Genomic DNA, 18,122 nt, shown 5'->3' with positions numbered 1-18,122 from the left:
AATGCATTATTAAGAAAAAAACGTTGGTGCTTATAATGATAAATTCCACTTTTAAATTAAACTAAATCTAAAATTAGGAAAACATTGGTAAATGCTAAATGTTTGTGAAAACTTGGGTTTAAGAATAACATAATATTTTTTTTTCTTAAAAATCACCAGTAAATATACAGTAAATCATTGTTTTTAATGGAAACAACGTAGTTCTTTTGAAGCATGCTTTGATTTTATCAGTTTACAATCTAGCAAATGTGGTATTTTTGAGGTTATTTTTTTAGCCAAGTTTGACAGACCAAAATATTGCTCTCTCTATCTCTCTCTCTCTCTCACACCCACACACAAACATACCTACACATGCACAGACATTCCTACATTCCTAGGCTATGATAAAAACATTACCTTCAACTGAAAGTTATTTTAGGACGATTTGCTCCACTACTCTAAGAACTGGCTGGGTATACCATGTTTGGGAGGTCTACTTTAATATTCAGAAACCTCACACCCTGATTTGCTCACGCGTAGCGTACACATACTGTCACTAACAAAGTATTGTTGTGTAGAGCGTGTTTTTCTTTTTTTTTTTTTTTTGTCTTTCTGGAGTCTCAAATAAAAACCAGTAGAACCACCAAATGACTTCAGTGCCTCCGTGCTCAGTTCTCCCGAGCTGCAGCTGATCTCAGTGATCTGGGGGGAAATGTTGCTGTGGCTGTATATTGTGATCTCTGGGACTGTGCTGTGGGTGGATTTTGGGACAGGTTGTGATTACAGCGTGAACAAATGTGGAGCCTGGTCAGATGGCGATGTCCAGATTGGAGTTCTCAGCTCCTGCTTTTCTAAAGTGGAAAATGTGGGTTATCGAGAACAGCCAGACGCATACAACTGCTCTGGGTGAGTTTAATTACTTTTAATAACTGTTTAATCTTCTATCTGTGGGGTTTTGCCAATATTTGTGACAAATACTTTGTGGATTTGATGATTTTATGGTGGAATGCAATGCTTTCCTTTCTCCAAAAACAATGCTTCTCATTCAAAACAAGACAAGATTTAGGGTGGGTTTCCCAAAAGCTTCGTAACGCTAAGAAAACTTTGTTAACTCGTACTTAAGTTTGATCGTTAATTAAAGAGTGTTTTTCCTAAAGCCTTGTGTAACTAAAGTACTATGTGAACCTGACCCAGAAGTTATTCTAAAGTAGTCCTTGGATTATTGGATTCTGCCTGCAGTTCAGCATTTTAAACACCAGGGACCACCAATTTAGAGAGAGAAAAAATATTATTGCCATTATTTCTGTTGTTGATTCTATATTTTATTGTATTGTATTGTACTCTTCTGTATTAGATCATCTAGCAATTAGATGAGCTTTGGAGCTCTAAAAAAGAAAAATAAGAGACCACTTAAAAATGATGAGTTCTTTGATTTTATCAAGTTGAAAACCTCTGGAATATAATCAAGAGGAAGATTGATGATCACAAGCCATCAAACCAACAAGCTGAACTGCTTGAATTTTTGCACCAGGAGTAAAGCAGCATAAAGTTATTCAAAAGCAGTGTGTAAGACTGGTGGAGGAGAACATGTCAAGATGCACAAAAACTGTACTACAGGGTTATTCCACCAAATATTGGTTTCTGAACTCTTAAAACTTTATAAATACGAACTTGTTTTCTTTGCATTGTTTGAGGTCTGAAAGCTCTGCATCTTTTTCTTTTTAGAGCCATTTCTCATGTTCTACAAATAATTGCTCTAAATGACAATGATATTATTATTTGGAATTTGGGAGAAATTTTGCCCATTTATTTTACTCAAACTACCTATAAATAGCAAATCCGAGAAACTGATTCAGAAACTAAAGTGGTCGCTATTTTCTTTTTCCAGAGCTGTATAAGCTATTTATATATATATACATATATATATATATATATATATGTATATATATTATGGCAAGCCAAACAGGAAATATATAATAAAAGCTGATATATATATAATGAAAGCCGATATATATATAATGAAAGCCGATATATATATAATGAAAGCGATATATATATAATGAAAGCCGATATATATATAATGAAAGCCGATATATATATAATGAAAGCGATATATATATAATGAAAGCCGATATATATATAATGAAAGCGATATATATATAATGAAAGCGATATATATATAATGAAAGCCGATATATATATAATGAAAGCCGATATATATATAATGAAAGCGATATATATATAATGAAAGCGATATATATATAATGAAAGCGATATATATATAATGAAAGCGATATATATATAATGAAAGCCGATATATATATAATGAAAGCGATATATATATAATGAAAGCGATATATATATAATGAAAGCCGATATATATATAATGAAAGCGATATATATATAATGAAAGCCGATATATATATAATGAAAGCCGATATATATATATAATGAAAGCCGATATATATATAATGAAAGCGATATATATATAATGAAAGCCGATATATATATAATGAAAGCCGATATATATATAATGAAAGCGATATATATATAATGAAAGCCGATATATATATAATGAAAGCTGATATATATATAATGAAAGCTGATATATATATAATGAAAGCTGATATATATATATATATATATATATATATATATATATATATATATATATATAACGAAAGCTGTTAAGACCCTTTAAGAGGTAAACGGGTGGTCCGCACAGTCAGCCTGAGAGACTGAAGGTGGCGTTGTGGTTCAGCCGGCCGCAGCTCCTCGCGCAGGGGAGGCCGACCACCGGCAGGCAGCGCGGCGCATTCTCTCCACGGAGGTGCAGCGCGACCGGCCTCAGACTGGCTTTAAAGTGTCAGGGGGCGAAGGTGGCAAAAAAGCACCGGCCCGCGAGCTGCTTTCACTTTCCCCGAGCCGGGGACGGTCTACCAGCGTTCATTATATATATATATATATCAGCTTTCATTATATATATATCAGCTTTCATTATATATATATCAGCTTTCATTATATATATATCAGCTTTCATTATATATATATCAGCTTTCATTATATATATATCAGCTTTCATTATATATATATCAGCTTTCATTATATATATATCAGCTTTCATTATGTATATATCAGCTTTCATTATATATATATCGCTTTTATTATATATATATATCAGCTTTCATTATATATATATCAGCTTTCATTATATATATATCAGCTTTCATTATATATATATCACTTTCATTATATATATATCGCTTTTATTATATATATATCGCTTTCATTATATATATATATCAGCTTTCATTATATATATATCAGCTTTCATTATATATATATATCGCTTTTATTATATATATATATCGCTTTCATTATATATATATCAGAGTTTATTATATATATATATCAGCGTTCATTATATATATATCAGAGTTCATTATATATATATCAGTGCTATCCTTACTTCCTTTTCCTGATGATTTAATTTCCTGTTCCTATTTTTCCCCCCAAGCTAGCTGCTGTTGTTAAAAAAACTTATGGAGTGTTATTTGTAACAATATCATATAAATAAATGAATAAAGAAATAATTGCTTAAAATGTTAAATAAATATTTAAAATGAGATTTAATTAATTAAAAAATAATTAATAATTAGTTTCCCAAATCCCTATATTTCCCTATATATATACGGAAAAAATAATTAATAATTAGTTTCCCAAATCCCTATATTTCCCTATATATATACGGAAAAAATAATTAATAATTAGTTTCCCAAATCCCTATATTTCCCTATATATACATATATAGGGAAATATAGGGATTTGGGAAACTAATTATTAATTATTTTTTCCGTATATATATAGGGAAATATAGGGATTTGGGAAACTAATTATTAATTATTTTTAATTAATTAAATCTCATTTTAAATATTTATTTAACATTTTAAGCAATTATTTCTTTATTCATTTATTTATATGATATTGTTACAAATAACACTCCATAAGTTTTTTTAACAACAGCAGCTAGTTTGGGGGGAAAAATGGGAACAGGAAATTAAATCATCAGGAAAAGGAAGTAAGGATAGCACTGATATATATATAATGAACTCTGATATATATATAATGAACGCTGATATATATATATAATAAACTCTGATATATATATAATGAAAGCGATATATATATATAATAAAAGCGATATATATATAATGAAAGTGATATATATATAATGAACTCTGATATATATATAATAAAAGCGATATATATATAATGAAAGCGATATATATATAATGAACTCTGATATATATATAATAAAAGCGATATATATATATAATAAAAGCGATATATATATAATGAAAGCTGATATATATATATAATGAAAGCTGATATATATATATATAATGAAAGCGATATATATATAATAAAAGCGATATATATATAATGAAAGTGATATATATATAATGAAAGTGATATATATATAATGAAAGCTGATATATATATAATGAAAGCTGATATATATATAATGAAAGCTGATATATATATAATGAAAGCTGATATATATATAATGAAAGCTGATATATATATATATATAATGAACGCTGGTAGACCGTCCCCGGCTCGGGGAAAGTGAAAGCAGCTCGCGGGCCGGTGCTTTTTTGCCACCTTCGCCCCCTGACACTTTAAAGCCAGTCTGAGGCCGGTCGCGCTGCACCTCCGTGGAGAGAATGCGCCGCGCTGCCTGCCGGTGGTCGGCCTCCCCTGCGCGAGGAGCTGCGGCCGGCTGAACCACAACGCCACCTTCAGTCTCTCAGGCTGACTGTGCGGACCACCCGTTTACCTCTTAAAGGGTCTTAACAGCTTTCGTTATATATATATATATATATATATATATATATATATATATATATATATATCAGCTTTCATTATATATATATCAGCTTTCATTATATATATATCAGCTTTCATTATATATATATCAGCTTTCATTATATATATATCAGCTTTCATTATATATATATCGGCTTTCATTATATATATATCAGAGTTCATTATATATATATCAGAGTTCATTATATATATATCGGCTTTCATTATATATATATCGCTTTTATTATATATATATCAGCTTTCATTATATATATATCGGAGTTCATTATATATATATCGGCTTTCATTATATATATATCGCTTTTATTATATATATATCAGCTTTCATTATATATATATCAGCTTTCATTATATATATATCAGCTTTCATTATATATATATCAGCTTTCATTATATATATATCAGCTTTCATTATATATATATCAGCTTTCATTATATATATATCGGCTTTCATTATATATATATCAGAGTTCATTATATATATATCAGAGTTCATTATATATATATCGGCTTTCATTATATATATATCGCTTTTATTATATATATATCAGCTTTCATTATATATATATCAGCTTTCATTATATATATATCACTTTTATTATATATATATCAGCTTTCATTATATATATATCGGAGTTCATTATATATATATCGGCTTTCATTATATATATATCGCTTTTATTATATATATATCAGCTTTCATTATATATATATCAGCTTTCATTATATATATATATCACTTTTATTATATATATATCAGCTTTCATTATATATATATCGCTTTCATTATATATATATCGGCTTTCATTATATATATATCAGCTTTTATTATATATTTCCTGTTTGGCTTGCCATAATATATATATATATATATATATATATATATATATATATATATATATACACACACACATCAGTTTAATGTTTTAAAATAGATTCTAGCTTTAATATTGATGTTTTGTTTACTTATTTAGTCATATGTGTCTTTACAAGTTTTTTACAAAATCTAAGTACATCCGTATATGTTATTTGAATTTGAGAATCTGTATAATGATATTGATTACAACACATTTCTATGTTTTTTTTAGAGGTAATAGTGAATAAATACTGTATATTTGACAGTGTTGAATCGATGTTGGGGTTTGACTGAACGCTCTGTTTAGGGGGAGGAGTCAACAAAGAAATTCATTTTTTTCTTTGTGAAACTTTGTGGGAAACACTTGTTATAAGTTAGTTTGTTTGTCATTTGCTAAAATTGATAATTTTTTGAAACCCACCCCTAATTTGTTCACATCCGTCCTCAAAATCTTTTGGAGAGCAGCGCCTTTCTCCTCACAACCCTGCTATACACAACAATGTTGTTCATTGTTCTTCTAATGATGGACGCATAAACATTAGCATTACCTTAAGTTGCTTAGCAATGGTCTTGAATTTCCTCCATTTGTACACAATCTGTCTGGCTGTGGATTGGCTGGATGGTTGATAAGCATCAAAAACTCTTCTTCCCAGTTGATTGTTTGCTTCTACAAACAGGTGTTGTTGGTAAAATCAGAGTTTGTTAGAACCTTGAGAATTTAATGAAACTTGACCCTGCTCATTCACACCTTATTGTCATTCCTTAAATGTAAAAAATGTGACTTGCCCTCTAGGGTTTCCCTTTCTTGCACTCAATAATGATGGTGTGCCCTCTAGAGCAAGACAACCCAATGATGTGTCTTAAAGAGTGCTCTTATTTGATTACCCTTCCAATAGAAAATGAAATGGCATGATTTTTACATCATTTACATGTCTTATTATTACAGATACTCATGCTCATGCATCAGTAACAGGATAAAAAAAAAAGATAATTTTAGATGGAAAAACATTTATAAAATAAAAAATCTAAATCAAGACAAGATACAAAAGGGCTAGTGGTAAAGCTGTTTGACATTTTTTTTGTTTTTAATTTACTATGGTAAAAAAATGCATTGCAAAAAAAGGGCTCTTAGTTAAAACTTAATAAAAATATATTCACAACAAATTGGCTCTTAATCAAGAATTCAGACTGTCATACACACAGACTATCATACAGCACAAGGTGCCTCATGGGTTTTTGTAGGCTGATGGGGCATAAGTTCTGTACTAGGTGGGCCGTTTTATTTTTTGCCCTTCCCTTCAAAAAGCCAGATAATTTCACCTTTAAATCTGCTATGTAATATTCACATCTTAGCCCTTAGTCTCATGTCTCTGTGTGTTTTCCCCACGTGACCTGTGCTCCTCTGTGTCTCCTGTCTCAGTAGTTTTCCACCACTTGTCTCATTTGTAGCTCCGCCCCTTCCCCAGGTGTTCTTGGTTAGTGATTGTTTCCTGTGTGTATAAATAGGTTCCCTTAGTCCATGTTTGCTGTCGGTCTTTGTTTAGTTTATATTATTTGTTTATATCTCTTGTTTGTTCCTATTCCTTGTTTTGTACATATTTATGTATTTATATTAGTATATATTCCCTAGCCCTGTTTAGCTACTATCGGTTTAGCTTAGCTCTTTGTGGGTTTTCCCTGTTTGTTTATGTACTTATTTATATTCGTTATTTCCATGTTTGTTTGTTTGTTTACCTATTATTTATTAAATCTTTCTTACCTGCTTTTACGTCCGCCTCCGTCTGCACCTGCTTTACAGTATATATATATATATATATATATATATATATATATATATATATAAACAAAAGGATTTGTTTCATAAAATGACAATAAAACAACACAAAGTAAATAAAGAAAAAATAATAATAGTAAAAAGCAAATGATAAAATGATAAGAGAAACAAGAAATGCTAAAATGAATAATAATGAACTAAGATCATGAGAATTAAATAAAAAAAAACTAAATGAATAAAACAAATAAAATACTGAACTTTTAGTAACATTCTAAAATCAGTTAATATAAAGTATAGAGAGACTCCACCCAAGTAACTGATGATGACAGGATGCAGGAAAGTTCTTTAGTTTGCTCACTAACTTGTAGTGTGAAAGTGAAGCTAACCCAACCAAATGTACACAATGTAACCAAGATATGAGCCTTGGTCCAGATTATTATGGGTGAAAAAAACTTCACTTTATGTTATACTGCAAATACATTTAACCATGCCTTTACCCTGTTCTCTTTCCAGATTCAGTGTGGGAACATTAGTACGGATGCTGGCTATCATTCACACCATTGATACAATCAATAACTCCAGCTTCCTGCCAGGAGTGCGCCTGGGCTACTACATCTGCGACACCTGCAGCGACGCCTCCAGAGCCATTCAGAGCACTGAGCACATGCTGGCTACGAATGGCTCTTGGTTTGGGCAGTGTGCGCTCAACCAGATGCCACGAGTCAAAGTCATTATTGGACCACGATATTCAGAGGTCGCTCTCATTGTGGCTCGGCTTCTGGCGCTCTACATGGTACCACAGGTAAAATATCCCACTGTTTCCATGCCACCTAGGGGGAAATTTGTTAAATTTTGACTTTTTCTGTGAGAATTTCCAGTAAAGGAATTTAATTTCAAAAGACCCTTAACCCTATGAAAGAATAAAATATAAGAGAAAAAGATATTAAGAAAACATGCTAAGTTTTTGCACATATTGACAGCACTGCTTCAGCCAGTATGTTTAGCCTCTGATCCTGACCACTGCTTATTACCCCATCCCATTTCCACACGCAGGGTTGTCAAGTAAAGAACACAATAGCAGGCAAACACAGCATGCTGCAAACAAGCTAACTGGTTGAGCAGAAGCAGCATTAGATTCTGACAAGGCAAAAAATCTTGTGATCCACCTAAAAAAGCTCCATGACCAGGTATGGGGTACAACGAATGAACAGTCTATACTTTTTATAGGTGGTTTATTTTAACAGAGAGAGACAGACTATTGAACAAAATAATAACAAAATGGTATAAATAAATTTGTATTTGATTGAGTGAAATACATATTTGATCCCCTACCAACCAGCAAGAATACTGATCCCCACAGACAAGTTATGTGTCCATGAAGTTATTCCTGCTGAAATTATTCCTGTCCTTTTAAAAAAGTACTTAACATCAGGGACAAGACTGTAGACCTGCAGAAGGACGACCATCAGCCAGACATTTGGTGGGAGAGAGACCACTGTTGGTGCGATTATTCAAAAATGTAATAAAAACAAGATAATAGACAATAACCTTTGCTCTGGAGATCCATGCAAGATTAAAAAGGAGAGAGGCACTTGTTAATGATCTCAAGGGAGCTGGGAGCACAGTCCTTAAAAAATATATATATATATATTAGTAACACTTTGCTGTAATGAATTCAGATCCTGAATCCTAAACTGTGTTTAAGAGGCTCATGTACAGTGATTAAGATGATTAAGAGAAGGCTTAGGAGAATGTGGTCAGATGAGACCAAAACTGGGCTCTTTGGCATCAACTCAACTGTGTTTGTAAGTGGGTAAACTTCAGTACAAAATCAGTAAGGGATTAAATAATTATTTTCCCCAGTGTACATCTAAGTATATACAAAAGGAGACCTTTGATAGGACCCAGAAGGACTACAAGACAAATGCCGAGCCTTTCTTATTTTCTCCTGAACTACTGTAGGTACTTTATCAAAACCAATGGTATGAATGTTCATGGAGCTGAAAAAAAATCCTTATGAACTGCTTTATAATGTGCAAACAATGAGATCATTATTATATACAATTAGCTGACCCACATATTCAGCGTGACTCTTCCTCATTTGCCATTGCCAAAAAAAAGTTTTAAAGTATGTTTTAAACATGTTTTGTGCTTGTTAGTGTAGATACAGTGTTCCTAACCTGGCAACCTGAGTGAGCTTTGAGACTCAACTTAACTCAGCTCAATTGAAATTGAACTGCATTAGCTCTTTTACATGCTTGCTCTCATGCTTCAGTTTCTACCGTGTCTTTAAGTGACCTGTATCTCGTTTATTTTATCTACACAGATAAGCACCTCGGCGTCAGCTGAAGCTCTGAGCGATAGACAGCGCTTCCCTGCCTTCCTGCGAACTGTACCCAGCGATATCCATCAGACCAAAGCCCTGGCCAAACTCATGTCTCACTTCAAGTGGGACTGGGTTGGTGTGGTTTATGGGGATGATGATTATGGACAGAATGCTTTCCAGGGCTTCGTGGCTGATGCTCAGGTCGAAAATGTCTGTGTCGCCTTTAAGGAAAGATTACCATACAATCTGAATTCCATGGACATCGACACTAAGATTCGGGAACTGGCCAACAAAATCAGAAACTCAAGCGCTAAGGTTGTGCTTCTAATTTTAAAAGAAGAGCTGGTGAGAAAGCTTTTCGACAAAATGATACAGCAGAATATATCACGTACTTGGATAGCGAGTGATAGCTGGTCAATGTCCCAAGAAACTGCTCAGATGGATGGAATCAACCAAGTTGGGAATATATTGGGTTTCAGTTTCATTACAGGCCCAAATCCTGGCTTTGAAGAGTATCTCCAAGATCTGAGCATCCCACCAGGAGCTGAAAACAAATTTATAGAGCAATACAAGCAGATGGGAGCAAGCAAGGACTACCTAACAACAACTGTAAATATCAGAACAGCCTATGGAGAGAGGATGGCTGTGTTGTCCATAGCTCATGCCCTGAAGAAGCTTTTGAAGTGCAATGAAACTGCTTGTGCAGGTGACACTAACTTCCCACCGTGGATGGTAAGCATTATGTGGAGACATTATACTACATGTGACAGTATAATGCATAATGCATCATACACTGCTATCATACTGATAATAACACACATTGCCAAAAATCAGTTGCACTAGAACCAGAACCATCAGGAAAGAAACTTTGCCCCCCCCAAAAAAATAGCCAAATATTATGTTAATGAGGTCCTGAAACCAGTGGCCCTAGCTTTTCTGGAGGACCAATTTCAACAGGACACTACTTGTCCACATACTGCTGCTACGTATCTCAAGAGCTTACCTTGAGAAGAAATACAGTAGATACTTTGCTGGGGCCAACTGCATCACCAGACCTATGCATCTACTATGCATGCTTTTGAGAATGAGGATCACAAAATACCATTACACACAGGAACTTTAGCAACTCTACGCTTAGAGAGCTTGCATGTTGCATTACTTCACATGTGTTACACATGCGTTAATGTTATTAAATATTATTATAAGTGTAGCTCAATAAATGTGGCCAATAGTTGCCCAGTCTAAAATGTTAATTGTCTATTATACCTTCAGGGTGCAACTATTTTTGCAACTACTTTATTTCAGTAATTCAGTTCAAAATGCGAAACTCATATATTATATGAATTACAGCTAATGAAATCCCAAAAGTATTAGTATCTCAGAAAATTAAAATACCATATATGAACAATTGGTACTTTTGATAGTGTGGGCAGTGTGCCAAGTCCTGCTGGAAAATGAAATCTGCATCTCCATAAAAGTTGTCAGGCAGAGGGAAGCATGAAGTGCTGTAAGATTTTCTGGGAAAACAAAACTGCACTGACTTTAGACTTGATATAACACAGTGGATCAACACCAGCAGATGACAGACATGTCTCTCCAAACCATCACTGATTGTGGAAACTTCACACTAGACCTCAAGCAGCTTGAACTGTGTGTATCTCCACTCTTCCTCCAGACTCTGCTCCCTTGATTTTCAAATGAAATGTAAAATTTACTGATGATCAGTGATGGTTTGGAAAGAGACATGTCTGTCATCTGCTGGTGTTGATCCACTGTGTTTTATTATCAAGTCTAAAGTCAGTGCAGTTTTGTTTCCCCCAGGAAATCTTACAGCACTCCATGCTTCCCTCTGCTGACAACTTTTATGGAGATGCAGATTTCATTTTCCAGCAGGATTTGGCACACTGCCCTCACTGCCAAAAGTACCAATTGGTGTTACAAATATTTTAATTTTCTGAGACACTGATAAGCCAAAATAAAAAAAAAATGCTTTTAATACATCTATTGATGAGTAACTTCAATGATATTCAATTTTTTGAGATGCACCAGTATATCAGTATATCAGACAATACATGTATATGCAAAATAAAAAATATATATATAAATATTACAAATATTAACTTTATTTTGTGTTGTTTTCTAGCTCCTTAAAGAACTGAAAAATATCCGCTTTACACTGGAGGATCAGACGTTCTACTATGATAAACTCGGCAGTTTCAACAGTGGCTATGATTTAATTAACTGGGAGCGAAACATGTCGAATGGACAGAGGCAGTTTGATGTTATCGGACACTACAGCAACGAAACAATACAGATCAATCCCGGGAAACCTTTAGACTGGGGTAATACTAACAATACAGTAAGTGTTGCCCTTTTTTATCTTGTGGGAGAAGTAAAAAAGATGTACAAATGTGATCCTGAGTAATAAAATATAATCATAACATATTTATTATGTAATATTTCAGATACCTGTTTCCACTTGCTCTAAAGCCTGTCAGGCTGGCACTGCGAAACAGCTCTCTAAAACCTCCTGCTGCTATAATTGCACAGAATGTTTAGAAGGCACCTACTCCAATATGACAAGTGAGTATGATATCGTGCTTACAACCCAAATTTATTTTTTATGTACAAAAAAAAACTTAAAACTTTTCTCCTTAATGTGATTTTTAAGTCAGTTGAACAAAAAATAATAATGAATTCTGTCAAAAACTATAGCAAACCGATCACCTCAAGTAACATTTTTTTTGTGTGAACCCTTTCAGACCCTGTGTCCATTAAAATGGACATCATATATTTTCTAATTCTCTATGTTTTGTGACACATAACAATAATTGAGTTTTGATAATGGTCCATCAGAATAGACCATTAACAAGCCAATAGAAGAGTTTGTAACCCAATGAAACAGCAGCTTAGCCCCGCCCACTACTTTGGAAAAATATATATATATTTATAAAACAGCAACCCAGACATTAGGGCATTGCAATTAAGATAAGCTAATTTTAATAGATTTTATGTCATTTAGATTACGTTTTACCATGTTTATTGCACTGTTTATGGATGTTATGTGAAATACAATAATATTATGTTAAACACAGGCTTATTAAAATTCATTAAAATCATCAGATATATATAATCTAAGACTTTTTAGTTAAACAGGGGTCTCCTGAACATTTCTGCAGGGGTTTTCACCTGATGTTGGTCACGTAATTTGCATTTTGAGCATGTCCTCCCACTGTTCACTCACCATCAGTGTGTAGTCATTATCTGTATGGTGCCTTCTATTGGGATTTACAGTATATACTGTATGTGTTATATAATAGTTGACTGACTAGCCTCAGTGTTAAAGGCTATAAGAGCAAGTTGCTCTTATGTCTTATGTGTTTTGTGTTGCTGGGTGTATATAGACTACATGCTGCTGGGTCCAGCTGGTAATATTAGCACTACTGCAGGCTTATATGACTGAGAGTAAGACACATGTGTAATAGTCATACATTCCCAGTTCCTAGGGGCTAACTTAAATTAACAAATAATATTAGTGCTATGCCCATTATATGAATTATAACACTAATGTAAAACATGTTATTGACACAACTTATTTGTTTTGTTGTTGATCCTAAAGAATAGTCAGCAGAACTAGAACAGCACAACAACACAACCAAATATAACAATTGGTCTTATAAAATATTCATATTTACTGAGACACTGATTTTGGGGTTTTTATTGGCTGTAAGCCATAATCACTAAACATAAAAATAAATAAACGCTTAAAATAGATCACTCTGTGTGTTATATATCTATAATATATGAGAGCTTCACATTTTTAACTGAATTACTGGGTAACACTTTACTTGGATGGTCCATTTGATGGCCTCTTTGATGTTCAACTGACATTCAACTAACATTCAACTACTGTATATTTCTAATAAATGCAAATGAACTAAAAGGTGAAAGTAAATGATTCTCTATTGAATATAACCCTACATTCAACTCTAATCTTAATATTTTATTATTGGGTTTAGGGTTAGATTTTAAGTTTAGGTTAAGGTAAGGGTTAGGTGTAGGGTTAGATTTTAGGGGTTGATTAAGGGTTAAGGTTAGGGTTAGGTGTAGGGTTAGATTTTAGGGGTTGATTAAGGGTTAAGGTTAGGGTTAGGTGTAGGGTTAGATTTTAGGGGTTGATTAAGGGTTAAGGTTAGGGTTAGGTGTAGGGTTAGGTTCTATTTTGAATCATTTACATTCAACATAGGGTTAAGTTAAATTTAATGGACATTCAGTTCAGTATTAGTTGAATGTCAGTTGAGCATCAACAAGGCCATAAAATGGACCATCCAAGTAAAGTAAAACCAGTTACTGAAATTTAGTAATATTTCAATGATATTCTAATTTTTTGAGACACACCTGTATATAGTATATATGAAAAATTTATTATCTGAACTAACGATTTCTAGTGGTGGTGCTTTTCTTCAAAACTGGAAACAAAGCAGTTTGGGTTGGCATCAAAACTCAAAAATCTAGTGCAGAAAGTTGCCTTGAACATTTTGAATTCTAGAGTGAATGCATCTTAATTTAGCTTCCTTTTCTATTCGTTTTTTAGGGCTGAACCCACATATTTCACACATAATTCCTTTACGATATCTCTTTTTTTCTGTGGCTTTCAAGTTTTAATTTTGGCATATTCCTATGTTATTCCAGACGCTCTAAACTGTCTCCCTTGTGAAAATGGCACATGGTCCCTGAAAGGATCGACAAACTGCAGTGCAAAAAGAGAAGTCTACTGGGAGTGGACTGGAGCCCAGGCCATCGTTCTGCTAACGTTTTCTCTAATAGGATTTCTGTTCTTGTTTATCAACCTGATTATCTACTGTGTCTATCGTGGGAGTCCTGTCATCAATCAGGCTGGTGGCTATATATGCATTCCCATTATGGTGGGCTTAGCTTTGAGCTACGTCAGTGTCATACTCTTCATCGGGAAGCCTGACCTTCATATATGCATGGCTCGGCAGGTCCTCTACGCCTTGGGTTTCGCACTGACCATATCGTGCATCCTGGTGAAAGCCTTGCGGACCTTCCTAGCCTTTCTTCCTCAGTACGGTCAGCCCAGAGTCAAGAAGGTCTACCATCCCCCGGTGTTAATCACCTGCGGCACTTTGCTTCAAGTGCTTATCTGCGTCTTCAGCCTGATCTATGATCCTCCTTCTGTGAAACCTGAGACGAATAACCAGACCATGGAGATCATGTTTCAGTGCAAAGAAGGTTCTGGAAAAGGCTTTCCCTCCATGCTGGTCTACAACGCCCTACTTGCACTCATCTGCTTTGCCCTGGCTTTTAAAGGGAGGAAGGTTCCTCAGCGCTTCAACGAGACAGGACACATCATCCTCAGCATGCTGATATACCTGTTCGTATGGGTTTGCTTCATTCCGGTATATGCTGCTAACATACCAGAGCGCTACTCCATTCAGGCTGCCGCCATCTTGGTTTCCACATTCGGCATCATATTCTGCCACTTTACACCCAAGTGGTACATGGCCCTCTGCAAGAAGAAGGAGGAGGTAACTGTGGAGGCGTACATCGCACGAGCCTGCAATAACAGGTTCTCAGTAGACTCAGGGATGTCCAACACCTCTGGAACACCTGAGTCCCTAAGGTCAAAAACTGGATCACAGACCACTATGAACTCAAACGATACTGGTGTTTGCAGCACAGAATGTCGAGTGTTTGTTTTAAATGTTGAGAATTCCAGTAATAAGCATCCCACCATGCGGAGAAGGCTGCGGAGAAGATCCATTTAACTGTCTCTAAAGCTAAATTTTGGCATAGCTAGATTACAGTTCACAGATTGTTTCCATTTGGAAAGCCAATTACCCAACCACCCTATCACTAGTAATGGCCCAACACCAGCACATGCCTCCCCCAATACATGTAAAGCCAAACCCCACCTATTTTTCAACTGCCGCTGATGCAGCATCATTGGGTAGCATCACAGGACACTCAGAGGAAAGCACAGCAAAACCAGCTCCGATACATCAGCTATATATTATATATGAAATCTAACACTAATGTAAAACGTGTTATTGACAACTTGCTTTTTTTGTTAATCCTAAAGAATGGTCAGCCATACTGGCAATACACATTTCATAAAACTTAAAGTAAAACAAATAAAACCTAAGTGAATTTTTGGTGAGAATTTGATGAGATGTAATATTTATATATACAGGTGCATCTAAAAAAAATTGAGAGTATAATTGAAAAGTTACTTTATTTCAGTAATTCATCACTGATTGTGGAAAACGGCCTGTGTGTCTCTCCACTCTTCCTCCAGACTCTGGTCCCTTGATTTCCAAACGAAATGCAAAATTTACTGATGGTCAGTGATGTTTTGGAGAGACATGTCATCTGCTGGTGTTGGTCCACTGTGTTTTATCAAGTCCAAAGTCAGCGCAGTGTTTTATGGAAATGTGGATTTCATTTTCCAGCAGGACTTGGCACACTGCCCACACTGCCAAAAGTACCAATTGGTCCTATATAATATTCTAATTTTCTGAGACCCTGATTTTTGGGGTTTTTTATTAGCTGTGAGCCATAATCATCAAAATAAAAGAAATAAACACTTAAAATAGATCACTTTGTGTGTAATACATGCCATATATATTACATATCAGTACACTCGGAGGAAAGCACAGCAAAACCAGCTCTAATAAATCAGCTAACAGATACCTGTCCTCGCTAACCTCACTCCAGGAGTGATAGCACGATCTGACTCTGACTCTGGCTGCTGATGGCAGGCAGAATGACCCCGAATCACAGTGGCAGCACCTTAGTTAGCTGGAACACTCAGAGCCAATCCAAACACATTTTTGAATTCCATTAAAAGTTTAGAAGGATTTTTCTCTCTCTTGTAAATTTTTGGAGATATGTGTTTTTCATTGAAAATTATTTTATATACAGTACATTCTAAGCATACATTATTGTATATATTGTAAATACTACTGAAAAAGGGTCATTTGACTCATGACAACAGTGGCTTTTGGTGCTATATTCACTGGCATGCCAAAAGTCATGGGACAACTTTTGTCACATCCCATGAAGTCTGAAGAACACCCCATTGACCTGCAGTATATGTGTGAAGGGCATTCTGCACTGAATGTGGATGTGATTTTCGCTTACTCCAATACAGTCCTCACATCCCAATGCAGTCCTCTGTATCAACACTGTATCACATGAACAATTTGCATACTGCTATTCCATGACTTTTGGCATACTAGTGCATGTATATAATCATCTATAAAAAAAGTATTCTATGAATATGAAGAACCTGTGTATCTATTAATGTATATTTATTTATTTTTATAATAATTAATTAATGTAAATTGATCATTGATGAACTTAAGAAATGTTTAATGATTTAATTGTTCCTCACTGTGGCAAACATAAGATTTTTTATTTTCAAAGATTTAATGATTGTTCTATTTTTTTTTTTTTTTTGTAATTTCTGGAAAAAAAATAAATAAGAGACCACTTTAGTTTCTGAATCAGTTTCTCTGATTTTGCTATTTATAGGTTGATGTTTGAGTAAAATGAACATTGTTGTTTTATTCTATAAACTACGGACAACATTCCTCCCAAATTCCAAATTAAAATATTGTAATTTAGAGCATTTATTTGCAGAAAATGAGAAATGGCTGAAATAACCAAAAAGATGCAGAGATTTCAGACCTCAAATAATGCAAAGAAAACAAGTTCATAAAGTTTTAAGAGTTCAGAAATCAATAGTTAGTGGAATAACCCTGTTTTTTATACATATTGGCATGTCCTCCTCCACCAGTCCTACACACTGCTTTTGGATAACTTAATGCTTTACACTCCTGGTGCAGAAATTCACGCAGTTCAGTTTGGTTTGATGGCTTGTGATCATCCATCTTCATCTTGATTATATTCCAGAGGTTTTCAATTTGGTAAAATCAAGAAAACTCATCATTTTAAAGTGGTCTCTTATTAAATATATATTTTTCACAGTTTTATATACAGTGTATAAATATATATTTTTCGATGTATTTTTACATGTATATAGTCCTTAATAAAGACATGATGTTGCCTGTCTCGTGCTGTACTTGTACACTGTATTTGTTTTATTTGCCTCTACTTTATTGCAAATTCTTGCAATGTGCAATCTTCATATATAATAGTAACACATTTATAAACCATTAACGCATAATAAAATTAAAGTTAAACATGAGCAAAGAGCTTAAAAAACATTTGTACATGCAATAAGACAGCAGCCCCAGTATCTGCATGTGTTT

General features: G+C 34.1%; 1 protein-coding gene across 1 annotated transcript; it reads left to right on the top strand.

Annotated features, from left to right (window-relative positions):
* Positions 1 to 624: 624 nt before the first annotated feature.
* On the top strand, positions 625 to 17,304 carry LOC103035281 (G-protein coupled receptor family C group 6 member A-like). The gene is made up of 6 exons (XM_007257446.4): positions 625 to 885; positions 8,013 to 8,301; positions 9,826 to 10,557; positions 11,969 to 12,184; positions 12,291 to 12,408; positions 14,518 to 17,304. Exons 1-6 carry the CDS (start codon positions 692 to 694, stop codon positions 15,612 to 15,614), a joined length of 2,646 nt encoding a protein of 881 aa, XP_007257508.3. The 5' UTR covers positions 625 to 691; the 3' UTR covers positions 15,615 to 17,304.
* Positions 17,305 to 18,122: the final 818 nt, after the last annotated feature.

Source organism: Astyanax mexicanus, chromosome 14, assembly GCF_023375975.1.
Source record: "Astyanax mexicanus isolate ESR-SI-001 chromosome 14, AstMex3_surface, whole genome shotgun sequence".
Lineage (NCBI taxonomy): Eukaryota > Metazoa > Chordata > Actinopteri > Characiformes > Acestrorhamphidae > Astyanax > Astyanax mexicanus.
The sequence above is the reverse complement of the archived record's forward strand: the minus strand, read 5'-3'. Positions and strand labels throughout refer to the sequence as shown.